This window comes from Cebus imitator, unplaced genomic scaffold, assembly GCF_001604975.1.
Source record: "Cebus imitator isolate Cc_AM_T3 unplaced genomic scaffold, Cebus_imitator-1.0 Scaffold315, whole genome shotgun sequence".
Lineage (NCBI taxonomy): Eukaryota > Metazoa > Chordata > Mammalia > Primates > Cebidae > Cebus > Cebus imitator.
The window spans coordinates 2,592,295-2,611,765 of NW_016107630.1; the positions used below are offsets into that span (position 1 = coordinate 2,592,295).

General features: G+C 38.0%; 1 protein-coding gene and 1 long non-coding RNA gene across 5 annotated transcripts in view; one reads left to right on the forward strand and one right to left on the reverse strand.

Moving 5' to 3' along the window:
• The window catches only part of LOC119467653, an 81,516-nt gene that overhangs the window by 36,239 nt on the left and 25,806 nt on the right, over positions 1-19,471 (forward strand). The gene's annotated exons all lie outside the window — the stretch shown is intronic.
• The window catches only part of LOC108286178 (TLC domain-containing protein 4), a 78,460-nt gene continuing 65,401 nt past the window's right edge, over positions 6,413-19,471 (reverse strand). For all 4 annotated transcript variants that reach the window (XM_017503792.2, XM_017503793.2, XM_017503795.2 and 1 more), the window contains exon 7: positions 6,413-12,104. In XM_017503792.2, coding sequence (XP_017359281.1) covers positions 11,786-12,104 — 319 coding nt within the window. In that variant the 3' untranslated portion in view covers positions 6,413-11,785. The remainder of the gene's footprint in view (positions 12,105-19,471) is intronic.

A 19,471-nucleotide genomic window follows, 5' to 3' on the forward strand; every position in this document is an offset into this window, starting at 1 on the left:
CGCGGCTCTGGGGCGCCAACAAAGCAGCCACGCGGGGCAAAGCAGCGGCGCTGGCCGGCACAGCTGCGCTGGCTGAAACAGCCGCGCTGGCGACCGTGGAGCACCTCTGCCCGGGAATTTCCTAGTCTGTGGGCAATAAAAACGCGGCGTCCACTCACCCTCTGCGCTTTCACTGGGAGCTGCGATCCTGAGCTGTTCCTAAACGGCCATCTTGGATCCTCGCCAATCTTTTTTCTGGAGTAGCAATTTTTAAAGAAAAAATTACAATATCGTTACATCTATTTTTTCACTCCATTCTTTAGGACATAAATTCTAATTAGTATTTAGTTTTGCTTATTACAAAGCTAAGAAATCATCTACATTTTTCCCTAGAACGTGCAGACATCTTACTTTCCTTCACACTATGGTGCCTTAGAACAGGGGTCCCAAAACACCAGGCCAATTCGTGGCCTGTTAGGAACTGAACCACACAGCAGGAGATGAGCAGTGGGCCAAAGCGCATTACCACTTGAGCTGTGCCTCCTGTCAGATCAGCGGAGAGTTAGATTCTCATAGGAGTGCGAACCCTACTGTAAACGGCACATACGAGAGATCTAGGTTGCGTACTCTTTGTGAGAGTCTAACGCCTGATGATCTGAGGTGGAACAGTTTCATCCTGAAATCATCCTCCCTATCTGTCCCATGGAAAAATTGTCTTCCCCGAAACTGGTCGCTGGTGCCAAAAAAGGTTGGGAACTGCCGCCTTAGAGAGTCAATTGTAAAAATCAGGAATGGATCTACTATAGATAATTATCGCCAATTAGCTAAAGACTAATAATGTTACAGGAAACAAGTATACCAGCCAAGTCACACACAATAAACATTGTCATAATAACGTGCCCATCTGATTTCATCCTGGCCTTGACTCTCCACAAAGCCCACCAAATAATCCCAGCAGCATACACATAGGATCACAAAGAACCCAGAAATCTTATTTAAAAAAGTCCTGATCTCATGGAAAATCCTAATACTGAGTCAATCCAGGTAATTGACCCATTAGTGATGGACTGGCTTCTCAAGATAATTAGAGGATTCAGATTGGTTTTGGTGAGAGGGGGCTAAATGACATCATTTACATTTCTGTTAATCATCTATTTTCTGATGATTATATTTAATTGTGGGAAACAAAACGAGTTCTATATTTGGATACCATGAGGAAGTTTACATCTTTTAAACGTTAACACTAGGGAGAATATTAAAAAATTCAACTTGGCTGCAAGTACTGTGGGAAAGCACATCATTAAAACTTTATCTCTTTCCCCTAAGAATGTTAAAGCTGGAGCAAATATTATAGCCTTTTTGGCTAGGTTCATTGACTGCAACTGATACTGTCTCCTCTTGCAAGTGAGACAGATGGAGTCATAAACAAGTGGCCTCATCAAGGGCATACGGTCACAATCAAAATTGGGATTTACACCACCTCCAAAAACGTACACACTTGAAATTAGTATTCTAGAATTGGCTGATAGGAATTTGCTCATAGCCTACCATACCCTGGGCTACATGCCCTAACCTTGATTCTAATTACCATAACTTTTTCTTTTCTTTTTTTTTTTTTTTTTTTTTTTTTTTTTTTTTTTTTTTTTTTTTTTTTTTTTTTTTTTTTTTTTTTTTTTTTGAGATGGAGTCTTGTTCTGTCACCCAGGCTGGAGTGCAGTGGTGTGATCTTGCCTCACTGCAACCTCCGCCTCTCGTGTTCAAGTGATTCTCCCACCTCAGCCTCCTGAGTAGCTGGGACTACAGGTGCCCGCCACCCCACCCGGCTAATTTCTTGTGTTTTAGTAGAGACGAGGTTTCACTGTGTTGCCCAGGCCAGTCGCAGACTCCTGAGCTTAGGCAATCCACACTTCTTGGCCTCCCAAAATGCTAGAATTGTAGGCATGAACCAGCCCGTAATTATTGAATGATAGAATTTGAAAGAAAAGTGGCCTTCAATTCAACCAGTTCAACTCCTCACTTTCCAGATCCAAAAGCAAAAGCCAGCAAGGTGAAAGCACTTGCCTAAAATGCCTACTAGGAGGTAATAAAACCAGAACTGGGATCCAGGTTTCTAGAGTCCCAGATGAAAAGACTTTCTATGTTCTTATTCAAACATCAAAGTCTGTTCTAAAGCCTGTAGTGGGCTCTGCACCCACTACTTGCCCTGTTCAATGAGGGTGAGAGGAACTAATTTCTTTGACCTCTGGGCTGAAAGAAAACACAGCAGCTTGGCCATGGCCCTACTTATTTGGGACAGGAAGTTCTGAGATCCAGGTTGCCAATAAATAATGAATTTATTTATCCTGGTGGTTCCAGGAATTCATGTGATGATCTAACAGGTAAGTACTCAATAAATGTTAAAATAATTTAATGAGAGCTTTTTTCTCTCAATTCTATCTGAACATTTTTGTTTCATTTTTAGTGAAAAAAAAAAAGAACCAATTCCCTTACCATGTGGTCTTGAGAATGAATAGAATATAGATCAGAAGGAAAGAGCCTCTAGGCCAAATCACAGCAAACACAAGTGCCTGCAGCTGGATGAACACGAAGTCGACAATGGCACCCATCTGGGAGAACTTTCGGGTGAACCATGAGATTGAATAGATAGGGTAGGGTTATAGATATCAAGAACCTTAGATCTGGCTTAAGGAATTTAGACTTGAGAGTGGAGTACTGGAAGTTTTCAGCAGTACTCCTAAACTTGAGAGTGGAGTACCGGAAGTTTTCAGCAGTACATCTAAAAATTTCAGATGCATTCTAAAATAATGACACCATTGGTAGCATATGTGTTGGAGGGAAGACCAATTAAAGTTGAAGACCAATTAAAAGACTGCATGGGGCCAGGTGCAGTGGCTCACGCCTGTAATCCCAGCATTCTGAGAGGCTGAGGCCAGCAGATCACTTGAGGCCAGGAGTTCGAGACCAGACTAGCCAACATAGTGAAGCCCCCGTCTCTACTAAAAATAACAAAAATTAGCCAGGTGTGGTAGCATGCACCTATAGTCCCAGCTACTCAGTGGCTGAGGCAGGCGAATCTCTTGAACCCAGGAAGCTGAGTTTGCAGTGAGCCAAGATCATGCCACTGCACTCCAGCCTGGGAGACAGAGCGAGACCCTGCCTCAAAAAACAAAAACAAAAATCCAGCATGGTTGTCCAAGAGGGAATGTTTCAAAGTGCCTCTCCCTCTCCATTTCTCCTAATTCATAAACTGAAACTGCGAGCCTAACAGAGTCCCTGCAGCCTCCACCCCTGCTCCGGGATCACAGTTGCTTCTGCTCCACCCTTTAAGCTTCTGCCCTTTCTTGCACTATCCAAAGACCACCTCGCGGGATTTCCAGCTCTCTGGAATCCCCTCCCACATAGTGGGAGCTCTGTTTCCCTCCTAGATTTCCCCTCTGGGGTCCCACTTCCATATACTCTCTTGTGGACGCTTTCTCTCTTCTTCTCCTATTTCTCTCTCTCTATATATAAATCACTTTTTTGCAAACAAACAAACAAAAAACAAAGACCATGTCACACAGGGAGCCAATCCCACTGAACGGCTGGGGTCTCCCCACTCCACAGTAGCCTCTAGCTACTGGACTTCGGAGAAAGGCCTTATTCTTTGGGCCTCTTACTATCATCTCTAGACCTTTCTCTAGCTCCTTGACTTGACAGGGCTGAGCTGGGGAACAATGAATCATGGGATCAGCTCACTGGAACCTGAAAGGGTGGTGAGGAAACCATGGGTGAGCAACCAGTCAAGAACCCGGAATATCCACATGCAAGGGGTCAAGGCAAGACATGGGGTCAGAAATCCGAAAAGTAATAAAAACCCCAACAGTGTGGCACTTGGAGAGAGCTTTTTCTTTCTTCCAGATTCTTTCTCTCTGGGAGAAACTGCACAACACTGCCATTATGTTAAAAGTCTATCACAGGCTCCACCATTCTTCTGATTACGATGCCTTCTCTTTTCTCATTCATGGCAAATGACTGCAGCTCCCCACATTCCAACATCACAGCCCAGTGGCAACTGTCCCCTCTCCATGCCACAGCCTTATTCGTTAGATTGTTTTTCTAAATCTCTTTGCCTCTCTCTCTCTGGTATTTCTCAGGTCAGCCCTTTTATTTATCTTCCTTGTCCCAGGCCAGCCATCAGGCTTAACTACTTTGCAGGTCCTTGGCAGTTTCTCCATCACTTAACCTCTTCTGTACTCTCATTCACCTAATTGGACACTGAGAATCTTCCTTGAATGTCATTTAAAACATATTACTAAGCCTTCAAAGCTACACTTGTTCCTTAATTGCCGTTCAAACTAAAGCTCTTGCTAATAGGATGGGAGAGTTGGAAGGAATGTCAGAGGTTATTTTACAGATAACAAAACTAAGACTCAGATTAACATGCTTCTTCATGGTTACTGTAGGCTTTTAGGCACCTCACTCTTTCCAAATTGCTCTTTTCTAATTTACAATTCAACCTAAATCCTACCCTCTTGTGCCTCTTCCATCTGTACATCCTTTCTCCACAACACAGTGTACTTCAGAAACTGTTCATCCTCTACACCCTCTCATGACGAGCCTGCTACCAGCACAGATCATGCCAGGTAGCAACTGTTGGGCAGTTTGGTTTTTGGTACCTTCATTAAATCAGGACTTGGACTCTCCTACAAGCTCATGCCCACCAGGACTACTGCTCTGTTAATGCTGCCTCCTCATGCCCGTCTCTGCACAGAGGCATCTGATCTTTGGCAGGGTAGGTGAAACACTGGTAAAACATGCTCTTTCTCAGATAGAACTTATTCTGAAACTGTAACTAAAATCATGTTCCCTACAGGTGTTTGTTTACGTGCAGACAGGTGTATGTATATATGCATATACACCCACCTACATACTTACACATACAGAGAAGCATATATAATGAATATGTACATATTGCATTTTAACACATAAAAGTCATAAAACATTTTTTCCTTAGAGATAGGGTCTTGCTATTCTGCTCAGGCTGAACTGAAACTCCTGGGCTCAAGTGGTCCTCCCACTTCAGCCTCCCAAGTAGCAGGGGCTACAGGCACTTGCTACCATGCCTGGCTCTGAGAAAAGTTGTAACTTTTTACACTCTTGACATCATCTATAGGAATTTTACTATATTCATTTTTTCCTGATAAGTTCCTGTCACCCAAAATGCAATGTATATATACATAACAATTTCTTATTTTTCCTGTTCTCTGAAGTTCTTTCCTCTTTCCTTTGGTATCATTCTTTCCAAATTTCCATCTGTCCTTTATCCTCAACAGAAATACAGCGCATCATCCAGCCTATCATCCCTCTTGCCTTTTTCTTTTCTGTACAAGTCCATTTTGAAAGTTCTCCACAGGTAATTTCTGCTGATACAATCCACGATCTGGTAAGATGACAAGACTAGATATGGTAACTGAATTTAGCTGGAGGTAGATGAAAAGAGGAAGGGACTATCTAGCAATGGCAGAAGGATCTAGCAGCACCTTGCCAAAATTGACAATGGGCATAGCTACTCAAGCGAGGATGGTATGCACCACCCTTAGATGAAGAGTCCAATTTGGGGGGAGCATCCAGGAACATCTGTCAGATAACCAGTCACTAGCATAGGGAAGTTACAGATTTGTCAAATCACTTATTTTGTGCATGCTGAAGGACCATCAAAAGGGAGGGAAAGCTGTAAGCAGACTTTTAGAAAAAGACTAGAAAATAGAAGAAAACATGGACTGTGTTTGAGACAGCCTGAGGTGTGGCAGACACCCCATTTACGCTTGCTTCGAGTAGCTCTGAATACTTGTAATATCACCTGTGGTGTATCTCCACTGACAGCTGTGACTGCTATTTTCCTTTTGAAATTCAGCTGTTCCTTTGCAAATCTGGACACAACATTTTAGGCATGCTCTGAAGCGTGACTCATGGTACTCTCCATAGGCCAAATCTCTTCAGTATTCTATTCAGTTAGTGCTCTGCTTCCTAACCAACTGGATATTCTCAGACCAAGATGCAAGATTAAGACCACAGGCAATTTGAGAAAGTAGGAATCCCAGCCAAGACATTCAGCAAAAAGCACTACAACCACGAGAGGCCTAGGGAGAAAGGTAAGGAGATTAAAAACACAAGTGCCAAAAGTTTTACTTAATATAAAAGAACATATCAATTAGACAGCACCATTCCTTTCATTAACGAGCATGACTAAAATGTTTGCAACTCCTGCTGGTTTGCTACCAAGCTGGGACCTCAACGGGGATAAAGGGAAGGAAGGAAATACGTAAGCTCTGCAAGCATCCTGAGAAATAAAAATTTACCTTCAGGATGAAGGTGCTAGATCATTTGATTTGCAGAATATAATTTTATCATTAATTACTTACTATTAAAGTATACACCTTGTAGACAAACTTTTGCACTAAATAATTGTGATTTTATTGTTTTCTTCCACAAATACAAAGCTTTGCACCACACTGCGGTAGTGTTCTAGCACAAGAAAAATCCCAAGGTTTTCATGGAGGGGAGGCGGAGAAGGGTGATTTATAGGGTGTTGATTTCATCATTCTTAAAATATTAAATAAAAATTTCATGACAAAGTATGCCAACCTTGTATAACATGCAGATTATTGCTTAGAACTTGCATATACTTTAAAATGGCACACATAAAGTATACAAACATTTCAAAAATGTTAATGGAAATAACTTAGACATTTATTATCCCTCCAAATAAAACAACCAGGAAACAAAATACAGAATGCAAAGTTGCTATTTTAAGAACTGATAAGTCCTAGTAACACTGATTCATAAATTAGTCATACATTTTGTAAATAAAAGTTCTTCAGCCTTATGGAAACAAATTTGAAAGTATGTTCTCAAAATATGATTAAGTATACTTTAAAAGACTTCCAAAAATCTTTGACAATTATATATTATACATTCTCAGAAAAAAGTATTTATCTCTATATATATATCACTATAGCTCTATTTACTGGTTTCCAAGTAACTTTTTCAAATAAAATCTAAATGTCATTATTACAAATTCTAATACCAAAAAAATCTCATAACTTATCCTATTTACAAGTTAGTGAGAGTATTATCTATACAAAATTCGTCAAGTAAAAAGTGGACACAGTCATACCAGAAACAAACCAAGCAGGAAACAGAAAAACAGAGCACATTCCATGTACAGCTATACCTTCAGGCTTGTTAAAACAGATAACCCTAATGTACATTTAATTACAGAACGAATTACATAAAGATAGAAAGAAAAAATATACAGAGGATGTTTAACGAGTTTTCAGCCAGAGGTACTATACTTATAAATCTTTGAGATTTAGAAATACTTCTGGTTTTGGTCTTATGTATAGGGCCTGATATCAAAACCGTCTGCTGCTGAGAGTGAATAAGTGTCAATGTTTTCAACGCAAACAAACCAATCTTTAGGAGCTGCCTTCAGTTCTCCACTGCTATCCAAAATATCTACCAATAAAGGTATGAATTATTATCAAAGCAAGTAGAAGCTGGCCTAGTCTGGCCTAGAAAGGGGTAGGGTTCAAGTCCTTGGGTGTTGTACTTTGGAAAACACCAAGTAACGCAGTAGCTGGTAAATTTGTTTTCAAAGAAACATTACCAGAGCAAAGTTTTTCCTGAAGAGCAGGACTCTAAAGTACTTCTGCCACAAGCCAGCACCCACCCTCCCATAACACAGCGTTATCTCCATTCCTCTGTGCTTCCGTCATGCGGTCTAAAAAGAACATTTAGATAATTTACAAGCCTATAATAAATCTTCAGCTGAAACACATTATTACAAAGCTCTGATTGTTAAACCAGTTTAAGAAAAAGAGAGATGACAGATGTCTCTTAATAAAACCATAACATTATTAGCTTTGCCTCATGTTGTAAATAGGTATTATTGAATGCTGAATGGCTTCCTGTAGTCTCTTAGTAAGTCATGGTTGTTCTGAGTTCTACTTAAACTGTGTTTTTTTTCAAGGAGAGAACCTATTTATAAACTTTTAAATTTGCCATGAGACTGGGAAGCTTACAGATATATGGGGAGGTCACAAAAGAAGGGTGTTAGCATAAAAGAGGGAGATGCAGATGAAGTCATCTGGGGTATTAGGAGGAACAGATGGGAGGATTCAAAGAGAAAACTTCTAGATCGAGGGAAGACTATCAGGGCGTTTCAGGGAAAAGCACTCTCAATGCCTCCTCTAACTCTAGGTCCTCTAGCTTTTCATTGTTCCCACACACAGTACATGTGTTTTGCAGCAGAACTCACTTTCAGTAGCTTTTGTATTTCAATTAGCTGTTTAGGGTTGGGAAGCTCTGTGTGCACCCGGAGACACAGGCAGGCTCTCCCTGTATGCTGGCTCACACTTGCTGAGAAACACTGTGCTACTTTTGATAAAATTATCTAAGTTCATGTCTTATGGAATCCAAAACACATAAAAATACATAAACTTTTATTAAGTATTATTGATGTTTCCATTTCAGCTAATAGACTAAACCACTTAAAGCCATTTAAATGCACATCTATTTAAATGTCTGGAATTAAGAGCAACCTAGAAACAGAAAAGTTGTTCAAATATTTATTTTAATAGCATCTTTTGGAACATGTTTATTTCCCTTCAAAATGACACAGAGGAAACATGTACACTGCAACGACACTTTCCCCTCTGTTTCTCCAGAAGAAAAATGTGTCTGCAAGCCTGATAACAGATGGTACAACCAATAGTAAACCCGGCCCTCCACACTAGTGAAGAACCATTCTCCAAATGCCCAGTGTGCCTTAGAGGAAGTATACAATTTAAAAGTTGACCCTGTCGCAAAAACTGTGAGTCAAATTATTAAAATTTAAAAAAGAACTGGATTCAAATACTTACAAACTAGGCGGTTTTTAAAACTAGACCTTTAAGACAGTCCTGGGTCATCGATAATATATCAGAGTCACTCTTAAGGGTGGTAACAACATAACTATTATTTCATTTAACATAAGGCTAGTCCATGAAACAACAACAACAACAAAAAACAATTGGGATAAAAATTTAATTCAACTTACTAGAGGGTATCAAAACATACTTGAGCAGAAGTTAATTTCTTTGCACTCATATATAACTCCATTTCGAGTTTTATATAAATGCAAATAATCCTTCAAAAGACTTTAGACACACATAAGAAGGCAAACTTTATAAGCTAAAGCTCATAATTTTTAATATTTCACAAATAAAAATTTAATGCAGGATCTATGATCTTGCACGCTATTAGTTGGTTTTCATTCATTTTTAAGTTTTACAAGAACTTTTATTTTCTAGGATACTACACATTCAAAGAACTTTATAATTATAGGTTGTCATTTTTTTTCTACAAAAATAGAATTGCTTAAAAATTTATATCAATTTGCTTTAATTTTTCTACAAATATTTTAAGTTGTTAAATAGCAGAATGCCTGATAGAATCATTTAATCTGTGTAGTCAAAATACTTAATATTTAAAATGTCTAGCAAAAGTTTTTAATAAATGAAAAATTCATCGTTTAGTAAATGATATGTTCTGTCTTCATCTGTTATTTTAGGTAGGTGAATACAATCATAGAACAGCAAAGTGTATCTCTTGCAAAGGTCAGACTTAAAGTAGCAGGGCAATTTGTAGCGGCATTTCCATTCCATGTCTGTTATATGAGGAAATATATAGAACCCACTTTAGGATATTTAATCTGGATGTTGAATTAACTGTCATGCGGCCAGCATAAGACAAAGATTGCTGAATAAGGGAATCACAAACTTTGGTTCAAAATTTTGATATTTTAAAGATACGTATTTTGTGAGTAGCTATACCAGTGAAGGGTAATGTTAATGAAAGTAAGAATAAAGTTTTAAGCATGAAACGGTAACTATAAAAATAAATTGTTACATGGAGACTCACTAATACTATAGCTTTATATTGTCTTCATTTTGATAGTGGGTTTAAAACCTGTTCAGAACTATAGAAAAATCCACAGTCAAAAAATACTTATCTCAAGGTCTCTTTCTAAAAGAATGGATTTCCAAAACAGCTTTATTATATAAATATTTTCCTTTTTTTAAAAGCCACTTTTCCTGCAAAAAGGTAAGAACAAGATAAAATCACTTGCTTTCCTACCCCCCTCTAGAAAGCCAGTACATATTTAAGCGCCTATGATGTGGACAGCACTATTATCAGTGTACTATTGGCGGCTTTAAAAATAACTATATTTTACACCAATTCTTTCACAAATAAATGTACCTAGTATAAGCCAATCAATCTCATTTTATCATCCTCATTTAGTTATTGACTGAGATTTCAATCCTCTTTAAACATTTTAAAACTTACCAGGCTCTATCTTGATTGGGTAATCAAATCAAAAGTCTTGATTATATTCGGCTAGCATGAAAATGAAAGTGAGTCAAACATTCTCCTTCAAACTGAGAAACTGAATGGATTAGATCTTTTAGTATGAGTTCAATTAATTTCAAGTATTCATCACTGGTTGAATTAAATTTCTTTCTCAGGTAAGAATAATCATTAAAGTCAAGTGCTTAAAAAATAAATAAAGGCAATAATAGATAAATATATAATTCTATATTTGGATTGCAAGAACCAAAGTAAAAGCAAAACGCATACACACATGAGAGTCGCCAGTCATTTATCTTCATATAATCAGACAGTAATTTTTGATGATAGGATACTTGGATTAAATGACCTTATTTTTTTATGTGCTTTAAGATAGACAGAAATTCAAAGCACTAAAATGCCAACTAAGCAAGCACGGGAGTAAATTGTGAGTAAAATATGAATACTGATTTTTTTGTAATAGTTAGGGTCTCATCAAGAAGAGGCCTATTTCAGGAGCATAATAAATATGTATTGCATAAGACTTTGGTACTGATGATGCTGGGTTCAGAACTCAGGGAAGATTGTGCAAACAGAAAAGGTTTTTCACAGAAAAAGTGCAAGGAAAGCAGATAGGGATAGTGTTAAAGCTTTCTTCCTTAATGATTCCTTCTATAAGCCAAAATAGTCCACTATCGACATGCATTTTTAGAAGAAGAAATTCATCTCTTAAGGAGGTTTCTAATCTGTCTTAAGCCTGACTATAAAAGAAAAAAGCAATAATTTGATAAAATGCTAAAATAGAAATAAGAAAGTGATATTTGAAAAATCTTAAAATGCAGGAAGTATTTTCCATGACTAATTAAATATTCCCAAAGTGGTAAAATATTTCATCATTAATAGGTGATTGCATGTCTGAAATGAAAAATGTTATTACTTCTGAATAGCCTGAGAAGAAGAACATGCCAACAATTTATAGAAATTAAACCCCACACAGGTGTTGGCAGCCATAGTAAGAAAAGAGTGCATACAACAAATGTTAAGAGCTATTTACAGATTTAAAAGCAGTTCCCATTCTTTCAGCAAAATTGGTGTTATAAAACCAACTGTACCAGATTATCATAGTCATCTTTCACAGAGAAAAATACCAATGCAGGTTAAGAGGTTTCTCAAAAGATTCACCACAATATTTATCATTTTTATTTACGCCTTTAGGATTTTTATCCATGCTTATAAATTAAGCAAAAGAAAGGCAGAAAAGACATCTTGGGATGAAAAGTAAATTTCAGTTTCTCTTTTCTAAAGGTTAAAAAAATGACACTGAAATCCTGAATAACAATTATAATTAATAAAGATACACAAGAACATGCCAAGAATTCATCCCATCAGCAGTTATAATGCTGGGTAGTAACAAAGTTTACTTATCAGTAGCACTCCTTTAATCAAGTTTTCCATTCTGAAGACTATTTTTGGCCTTCTCTTGTCTGATGAGAGAGATGACTTTGATGCAACCTTTTGAAATTTTGATCATCCACATGACATTCATCACATCCAAAATAACACAACTAATGATCCAGGAACACTGGATTAAAAATCCAAGCCTTATGTAGGGTTCCGTTCCATACACAGAATACATGAGGCTGTAAAGAGGAGGCATTGACGCAATCCTCACGATGAAGAACACTACTGTCATGAGTATTCCATTGATAACGTTAGCTTTGGAAAACTTGGGATACTTCAGAGCTTCAAAGAACCACCTGAAAAATGAATTAAAGAACATCATATTTATACTGCATCTCTGAGGATTAACCATTTTTATTTTAGTCAGCAAGGTGTTGGCGAAAGAATCAATAAACCAATGGAAGAGAAAAGAGCTCAGAAATAGACCCACACAAGTATACTCAAGTGATTTTTGACAAAAGTATAATAATTCAGTGGAGAAAAAAAGTCTTTTCAACAAGCTGTGCAAAATTGTATATCCACATGCAGAAAAATGAAGTTAAGCAAAGATCTCACACCTTACACAAAAATTAACTCAAAATGGATCATAGACCTAAATGTAAAATGCAAAACTATAAAACTTCCAGAAGAAAACAGGAAAAAAAAGCTGCATGATCTTGCATTTGGTGGTGGTATTTTAGATAAAACACCAAAAGCATCATTCATGGAAGAAAAAGTTGGTAAGCTGGACTTCATTAAAATTAAAACTTGCTCTGTGAAAGACACGGTTAAAGAAAAGACAACCACACATTGGGAAAAAATATTTAAAGTATATATAATAAAGTACATGTATGCTAAGTACACAAAGAATCTTAAAAATCCACAATAAGAAAACAACCCAATTAAAACACTGGTAAAAGAGCATAACACCTCAACAGAAAACATATACAGATGAAAAATAAGCATACAAAAAGATGTTCAATACTGTCATTAAGAAAGTGTAGTCTGGGCGCAGTGTCTCACACCTGTAATCCCAGCACTTTGGGAGGCCGAGGCAGGCAGATCACAAGGTCAGGAGTTAGAAGCCAGTCTGGCCAACATGGTGAAATCCCATCTCTGCTACAAACACAAAAATTAGCCAGGCATGGTGGTGGGCACCTGTAATCCCAGCTACTAAGGAGACTGAGGCAGGGGAATCGCTTGAACCCAGGAGGCAGAGGCTGCAGTGAACTGAGATCGTGCCACTGCACTCCAGCATGGGCAACAAGAGCAAAACTCTGTCTCAAAAAAAAAAAAAAAAAAAAAAAAAAGTGTAAATTTCAGTGGCTCACGCCTGTAATCCCAGCATGTTGGGAGGCTAAGGCAGGTGGATCATGAGGTCAGGAGTTCAAGACCAGCCTGGCCAAAATGGTGAAACCCCATCTGTACTAAAATTACAAATATTACCCAGGTGTGGTAGTAGGTTCCTGTAATCCCAGCTACTCAGGAGGCTGAGGCAGAGAATTGTTTGAACCCAGGAGGTGGAGGTTGCAGTGAGCTGAGATCATGCCACTGCACTCCAGTCTGGGAGACAGAGTGAGATTCCGTCTCAAAAAAAAAAAAAAAAAGAGAGAGAGAGAGAGAAAAGAAAAGAAACCAGCCTGGCTAAGACGGCGAAACCCCATCTCTACTACAAATACAAAAATTAGCTGGACATGGTAGCCCATGCCTATAATTCCAGCTACTTGGGAGGCTGAGGCAGGAGAATCTCTTCAACCTGAGAGGCAGAGGTTGCAGCGAGATGAAATTGTGCCATTGCATTCCAGCCTGGGAAACAAGAGCTAGAGTCCATCTCAAAAAGAAAAAAAAAAAAGAAAGAAAGAACGTACAAATTTTAGCGATGGAATATTACTACACACCTATTAAAATAGTTAAAATCCCAAAAAACAGACAATAAGAATTGCTGGCAAGGATATGGAACAAGAAGAACACTCATTCATTGCTGGTAGGAATGCAAAATGGTACAACCACTTTAGAAGGCATTTTAGCGGCATAAAACTAAACATATTCATAGTACACAAACCAGCAATCGCATTCCTAGGTATTTTTCCAACTGATTAAAAAAATTTATGTCTGCACGAAAGCTGCACAAATGTTTATACCAGCTTTATTCCTAGCTACCAACAACTACAAGCCATGAAGATGGATAAACATTGTAGTACATCCATACCATGGAATACTATTTAGCAATAAAAATAAACTATGAATTCATGTAATGGCAAGGATGAATCTAAAGTGATAAGTAAATGAAACTAGTCTGAAAATCCCATATACTGTAGATTCCATTTACAGATATTCTAGAAGAAGCAAAAGTATCAAGACAGAAAACAGAGCAGTGGTTGCCAGAGTTTCAGAAAGTGGAAGAGGGCTGAGTCGGGATATTTTAGGGTGGTGAAACTATTCTGCCTAATATTATAGTGGTGGACACATGACATTATGCACTTATCAAAACTCACACACGTACACAAAAAGTGAACCTGATATAAACAAAACTTTAAAAAAATTCAATTAGGAGGTTGGGGGATGCCAGGATGCAATGCAGACTGTGACAATAGATTGTTAACTATTACAAATGCATGACATAACATCCCTGAAAGGAGTAAGGTAAAAAGAGGTGCTGACCTAAGTGACTTCGAAGATGAATGGAACTGTAAGACAAAGGCAAAAGAAACTGTATACAGGCATGCACTCTAGCTCATGGCAAAAACAATTAATTCTGAAACCATTATACATGTGTGTCGAGACTGAAAAAATAAATAAATTTGATGAAAAATAGTGGGAACCAGATTTCTCATTGTTGGAGTAAAGTTTCAGATAAGCAAGCAGAAGAGCCTAGAATTTTTCCATGAGATACTGGATTAGATTTGGAAACAGTAGACTCATTTTAGCTTGATATAGCTATAGATGCATACATACAGAAATAATTATGGATACATGTATACACACAGGTTAGCATATTTTCAAGTTCTGTCAGCTAGGAGGCCATAGAAACAATGATGCCTCAGTAACGATGAGCAGACACAGCGTCCACATGTTGGCTTCTAATACCATTCTCCAATAAAAGAAACTAGGGCTCCTTGAGAAATGGCTGATTTTAGGGCTGGGAACAGAGAATACACAATATACAATATGAACCTGTTGGAGTATCATTTAAGGCCAGAGATTCAGAAAGTATTCAAAAAACAAAATTACATTTCTTTATGTCAAAGGAACACAGAAACCAACTGAATGAGCTCTCTAGGTCCAAAACTCACAATTTGAACAAGAAAACAGATAATGTTGTATCAGATTATAACCTAAAGCATAAAATAAATATCCAGAAGTCAATATTGACAGGAATGAATGAATTAATGGGAGAGAGGAAACAAATCTGTTCAGAATAACTGCTAATAATTTAAGTAGAAAACATACCTTCAGCAAGGTAAAGCATAAACCCCTACTCCTCAAGTGTGGGCTATGTATACTGTAATGTGTTGAACTGCTTCCCCCTAAATTCTTATGTTGAAGCCCTAAGGCCACAAAGTGTCTGTATTTGGAGATAGGTCCTTTAAGAAGGCAATTAAGGTTAAATAAAGTCACAAGGGTCAAGCCCTAATCCAATAGGACCAGTGCCCTTAAAAGAAGGGAATGAGAAACCAAAGTTCTCCCTGTTTCTCTCCATGCACACACAGAAGAGGCCATGTGAAGACACAGAGAGAAGTTGCCTTCTGCAAGAGGAGAGGCGCCTCACCAGGAACCCTGCTAGCACCTTGATCTTGGACTTCCAGCTTCCAGCCCTGTGCAAAAATACATTTATTTAAGCCACCCAGACTGTGACATTTTTTATGGCAGCTCTCAGCAAACTAATATACACAGTGACTTCCTCCCAAAGAGTACCATATAGAAGGGGAAGGGGAAGGGCAGGTGTAAATCTGACAAATACTACCTCAGTCAGGTAAACACACTTAACATCAACAATCATAAGTCACGTTCACAGCAAACAGTCCTAATATGTATGATGAGAATGGTACTGTCCCTCGGTGGTCTTCCTCTTTAAACCCCATAACCCTAGTGTAATCACGAGAAAAACATCAGACACACCCAAATTGAGGGACAGTCTACAAAACACCTGATCAGTACTCCTCAAAACCATCAAGGTCACCAAAGACAAGGGACATCTGAGAAACGATCACAGCCAACAGTAGCCCAAGCAGACATGAAACTAAATGGAGTGTGGCATTCTGGAAGGGAACCTGGGACAGAAAAAGGGGACCTGGGAAAAAACTAAGGAAATCCACATAAAGTATGGACTTTAGTTGGCAATAAGATATCAACACTGGTTTGCTAATTGTAACAACTGCACCATACTGATCTACAATGCTAACAATAGGGGAAGCCAGGTGTGGGGTACACGAGGACCCTCTGTATCATCCTTCCGATTTTTCTGTAAAACTATTCTAAAGATAAAAAGGTTTTTAAAAAGTTCAGTGAATGTTTGCTGTGTTCTACTTTCTCTTCCTTAAAAAAACTGCCTTGCCTAATTTTACATCGTTTTAGAGATCAAATTGCAAAGGCAGTAAAACACATCCATGTATCTTAAAATTCAACTTAACTGAATTAGTCATGATTACGCTAAAATTGTTCAACCTAAGAAACTAAAAATTAACAGTTAAAAAGCCTGAAAATATTTTATTGAGTGAGTAAAATATTAAATACAAATAATTTATATAGGATGAGAGATGTATTACATTTTGTAAATTTATGTAGGATAAAAAGGGCTAAATTATCCAAGACAATTAAAAGAGACTATTTAGACAGCAATAGCCAAATTAATGAAATAATATTGAAAATAGAAAAAACTTCACTAAAACAGTAATATCCACATTCTTTGGTCTATAATCCAGGTCTCTTATCCTCCAGCCTTCTCTTCTCCAAAGACTTACCTTCTCCTTCAGCCATTCATTCCTTTGACTACATGGCAGCCTTGGAGTATCATACCTCAACGAACACATTCCTCTCTAATTGTAAGCCTTCCATATTTCTCTTTACCCAATCTCACCTAAACTACTTCTTTGACCTTCAAATCCTCAAATCCCTCTCTATTGGCCTCCATGTTTTCACTTCCTTCCCTACCTAATCCAAACTCCAAGTTAACTTCAGAACACGCATCAGCACCCTCCGTTCTCTTGCTACTTCATCTAACCCACGATTTCCAATGTTTCATCAAGTCAGCTTTCCTTAGGCAATACAGAATAATGTGACGAGTACGTAGGGTGCTCTGCATTCAGGCCACCTGGGTTCAAAGCCTGGTTCTGCCATGGAGCAACTGTGTGGTCTTAGATCTCTGCTATTGACCTCTATGTTTGTTTTATCTCTATAAATGGGGATAAATGAAATTACTCCCTTTGTGCTATGAAGCTGCCATGACACAGATAAGAACTCCCCCATACTGTAAATTCACTAAATATTATTACCCGCCAATCTTGATATATTAAGATAAATAGCACAAATGTAATTTTAAAAGATTTGAACTTCAGCAGAATTCTCAAATTGACTTAACATTCCTCTAACTCCATAGTTCCCATATAATTGTTTCCAAACCTGTCCTGTCATTCGATTCCCTTCCTCATTCACTTCTGTCTCTCAATCCCATCAGGGTACCTGGTTTCTTCTATTACTGAGATACAGTTAATTCTTGAACACCACCAGGGTTAGGGGTGCTGACTCCCCACACAGTTGAAAATTGCTTAACGTTTGACTCACCCAAACTTATCTACTAGTAGCTGTTGACCAGAAGCCTAACCAATAACATAAAGTCAGTTAACAATATTTTATGTCATTTGCATTATATACTGTATTCTTACAATAGAGTAAGCTAGAAAAAAGAAAATGTTATTTTCTAGAAAAAAGAAAATTATAAATAAGAGAAAATATATGTACTACTACTAAGTGAAAGTGGATCTTTGTAAAGGTCTTCACTCTCATCATCTTCACGTTCGCTAGCCCTGAGTAAGTGGAAGGGTTGGTCTTGCTGTCTCAGGGGTGGCTGAGGTGGAAGAGGAGAAGTTGGAAGGGAAGGCAGGAAAGTCAGGTACAATGAGTTCAAATTTTATTGAAAAATATCCATGTGTCAGTGGACTCAGGCAGTTTGAACCCAGGTTGTTCAGGGGTCAACTGCATTAGAGTCCGTCAACCATGAATTCCTTCCACTGTGACCTCAAGATCTCAACACTTCTTCTCAGGCACCTTTACCTTTCAACTCAGAGGAAGAGTCCTCACCTTCTAGGATTTATTCAATAAACTACCCACCTTTCCCTTGCTCTGACAAGCTCCCCATCTATGAATTGATTCTTTCTTCTTTTACCAACATGCTCACTTCCTCCTAATCCAAAAACCTCCCTTCCACTGCTTCTCTTCTCTGCCAGTTTTTTGAAAGGGGAATCAGACATATTCACAGACATTCTTACTACACCCCCAAATCCAATACGATATGACTGCAACTCTACAAAAGAAACCAGTTGCCTGTAGCTTCCTCATAACCACAGGGTTAGCTTCTGCCAATTTTTCCATCTGATCAGTGTCTCGTCTTTAAAGCAGTTTCTTTCAAAGGAAAGAACCCAAATATTAATTCAAGGTGAAATAATAATATAACTGTCCTCCTTACCTTCCTCTTCCATGGCAGAAAGATCACTTATTTTTTTTGGAATCCACCTCTTCTTACCTAACTAGAACATTCTTTCATTCCAACAAATAAAGGGTAACAGTTTGTGAAGATGTGTACTGAATCTGAGACGAAAGAGAGGAAGGGAGGAAAACATGCATGTGGGAAGGACGGAGGAGAACAACACTTGCTTTTACCCACCATCTACTGTTATTACTAAGACAGTCATAAAAGGCAGCAAATTATATGTATTTATTACTATAATCCTACCTCAACTCCAAAGAGAAAATCCTAACTTTGGTCAATCAGCAGTTCTTCTTCCTCCTACCCATCTAAAGAAATTTGAACCTTCCCATTAAGGTTACTGGGAGTTAATCGTGTAGAGGTATCGTACTCACTAAAAAAAAATTGTGTAAAAACTATAAATAGTGTAAAAACTAGGAATTATTTGCTGTAATTCACATTTGGGAAAAAAATAGAGGGCTATTTTCAGGTATAGAAAAAAAGAAAAAAGAGAAAAGAGGACAGGGACGAATAATTTATCCTTGATGGCAGTGGTTTGTTGAGTTTTAGAGGAGTTGAGAGTCAGAAGTTTGAGAGCGTCTTGGGAAAGCTGTGGGGTCCAGGAGAGATTGTGTGTCCAAGAGGAATGAAGGGAATTTTAAGAAGTACTCTTGTGAGTAACAAACTGGATCTTTGTTGACATCCTTGGAAAAACTCCAATAAGGATTTGGATGCTGTACTGTTTCTGGGACTCTGTGCAGGGACTGGGCTGTGAGCTGACCCTACTTACATCTTAGTTGCAAATATAATTCCTTCAGACATTTAAACATTTGTACTTAATAAATATTAACCCTGGAAGATTAGGAATTTAAGAACTGAATTTTAGACAAGTTTCACTCCAGCTCCATATTACTTTGGTTCTCCTACTACTCCTAAATTATTCCTTTCTTTATCTACTCTTCTTTCGCTCATTCCTCAAACTTTTTTTTTTTTTTTTTTTTT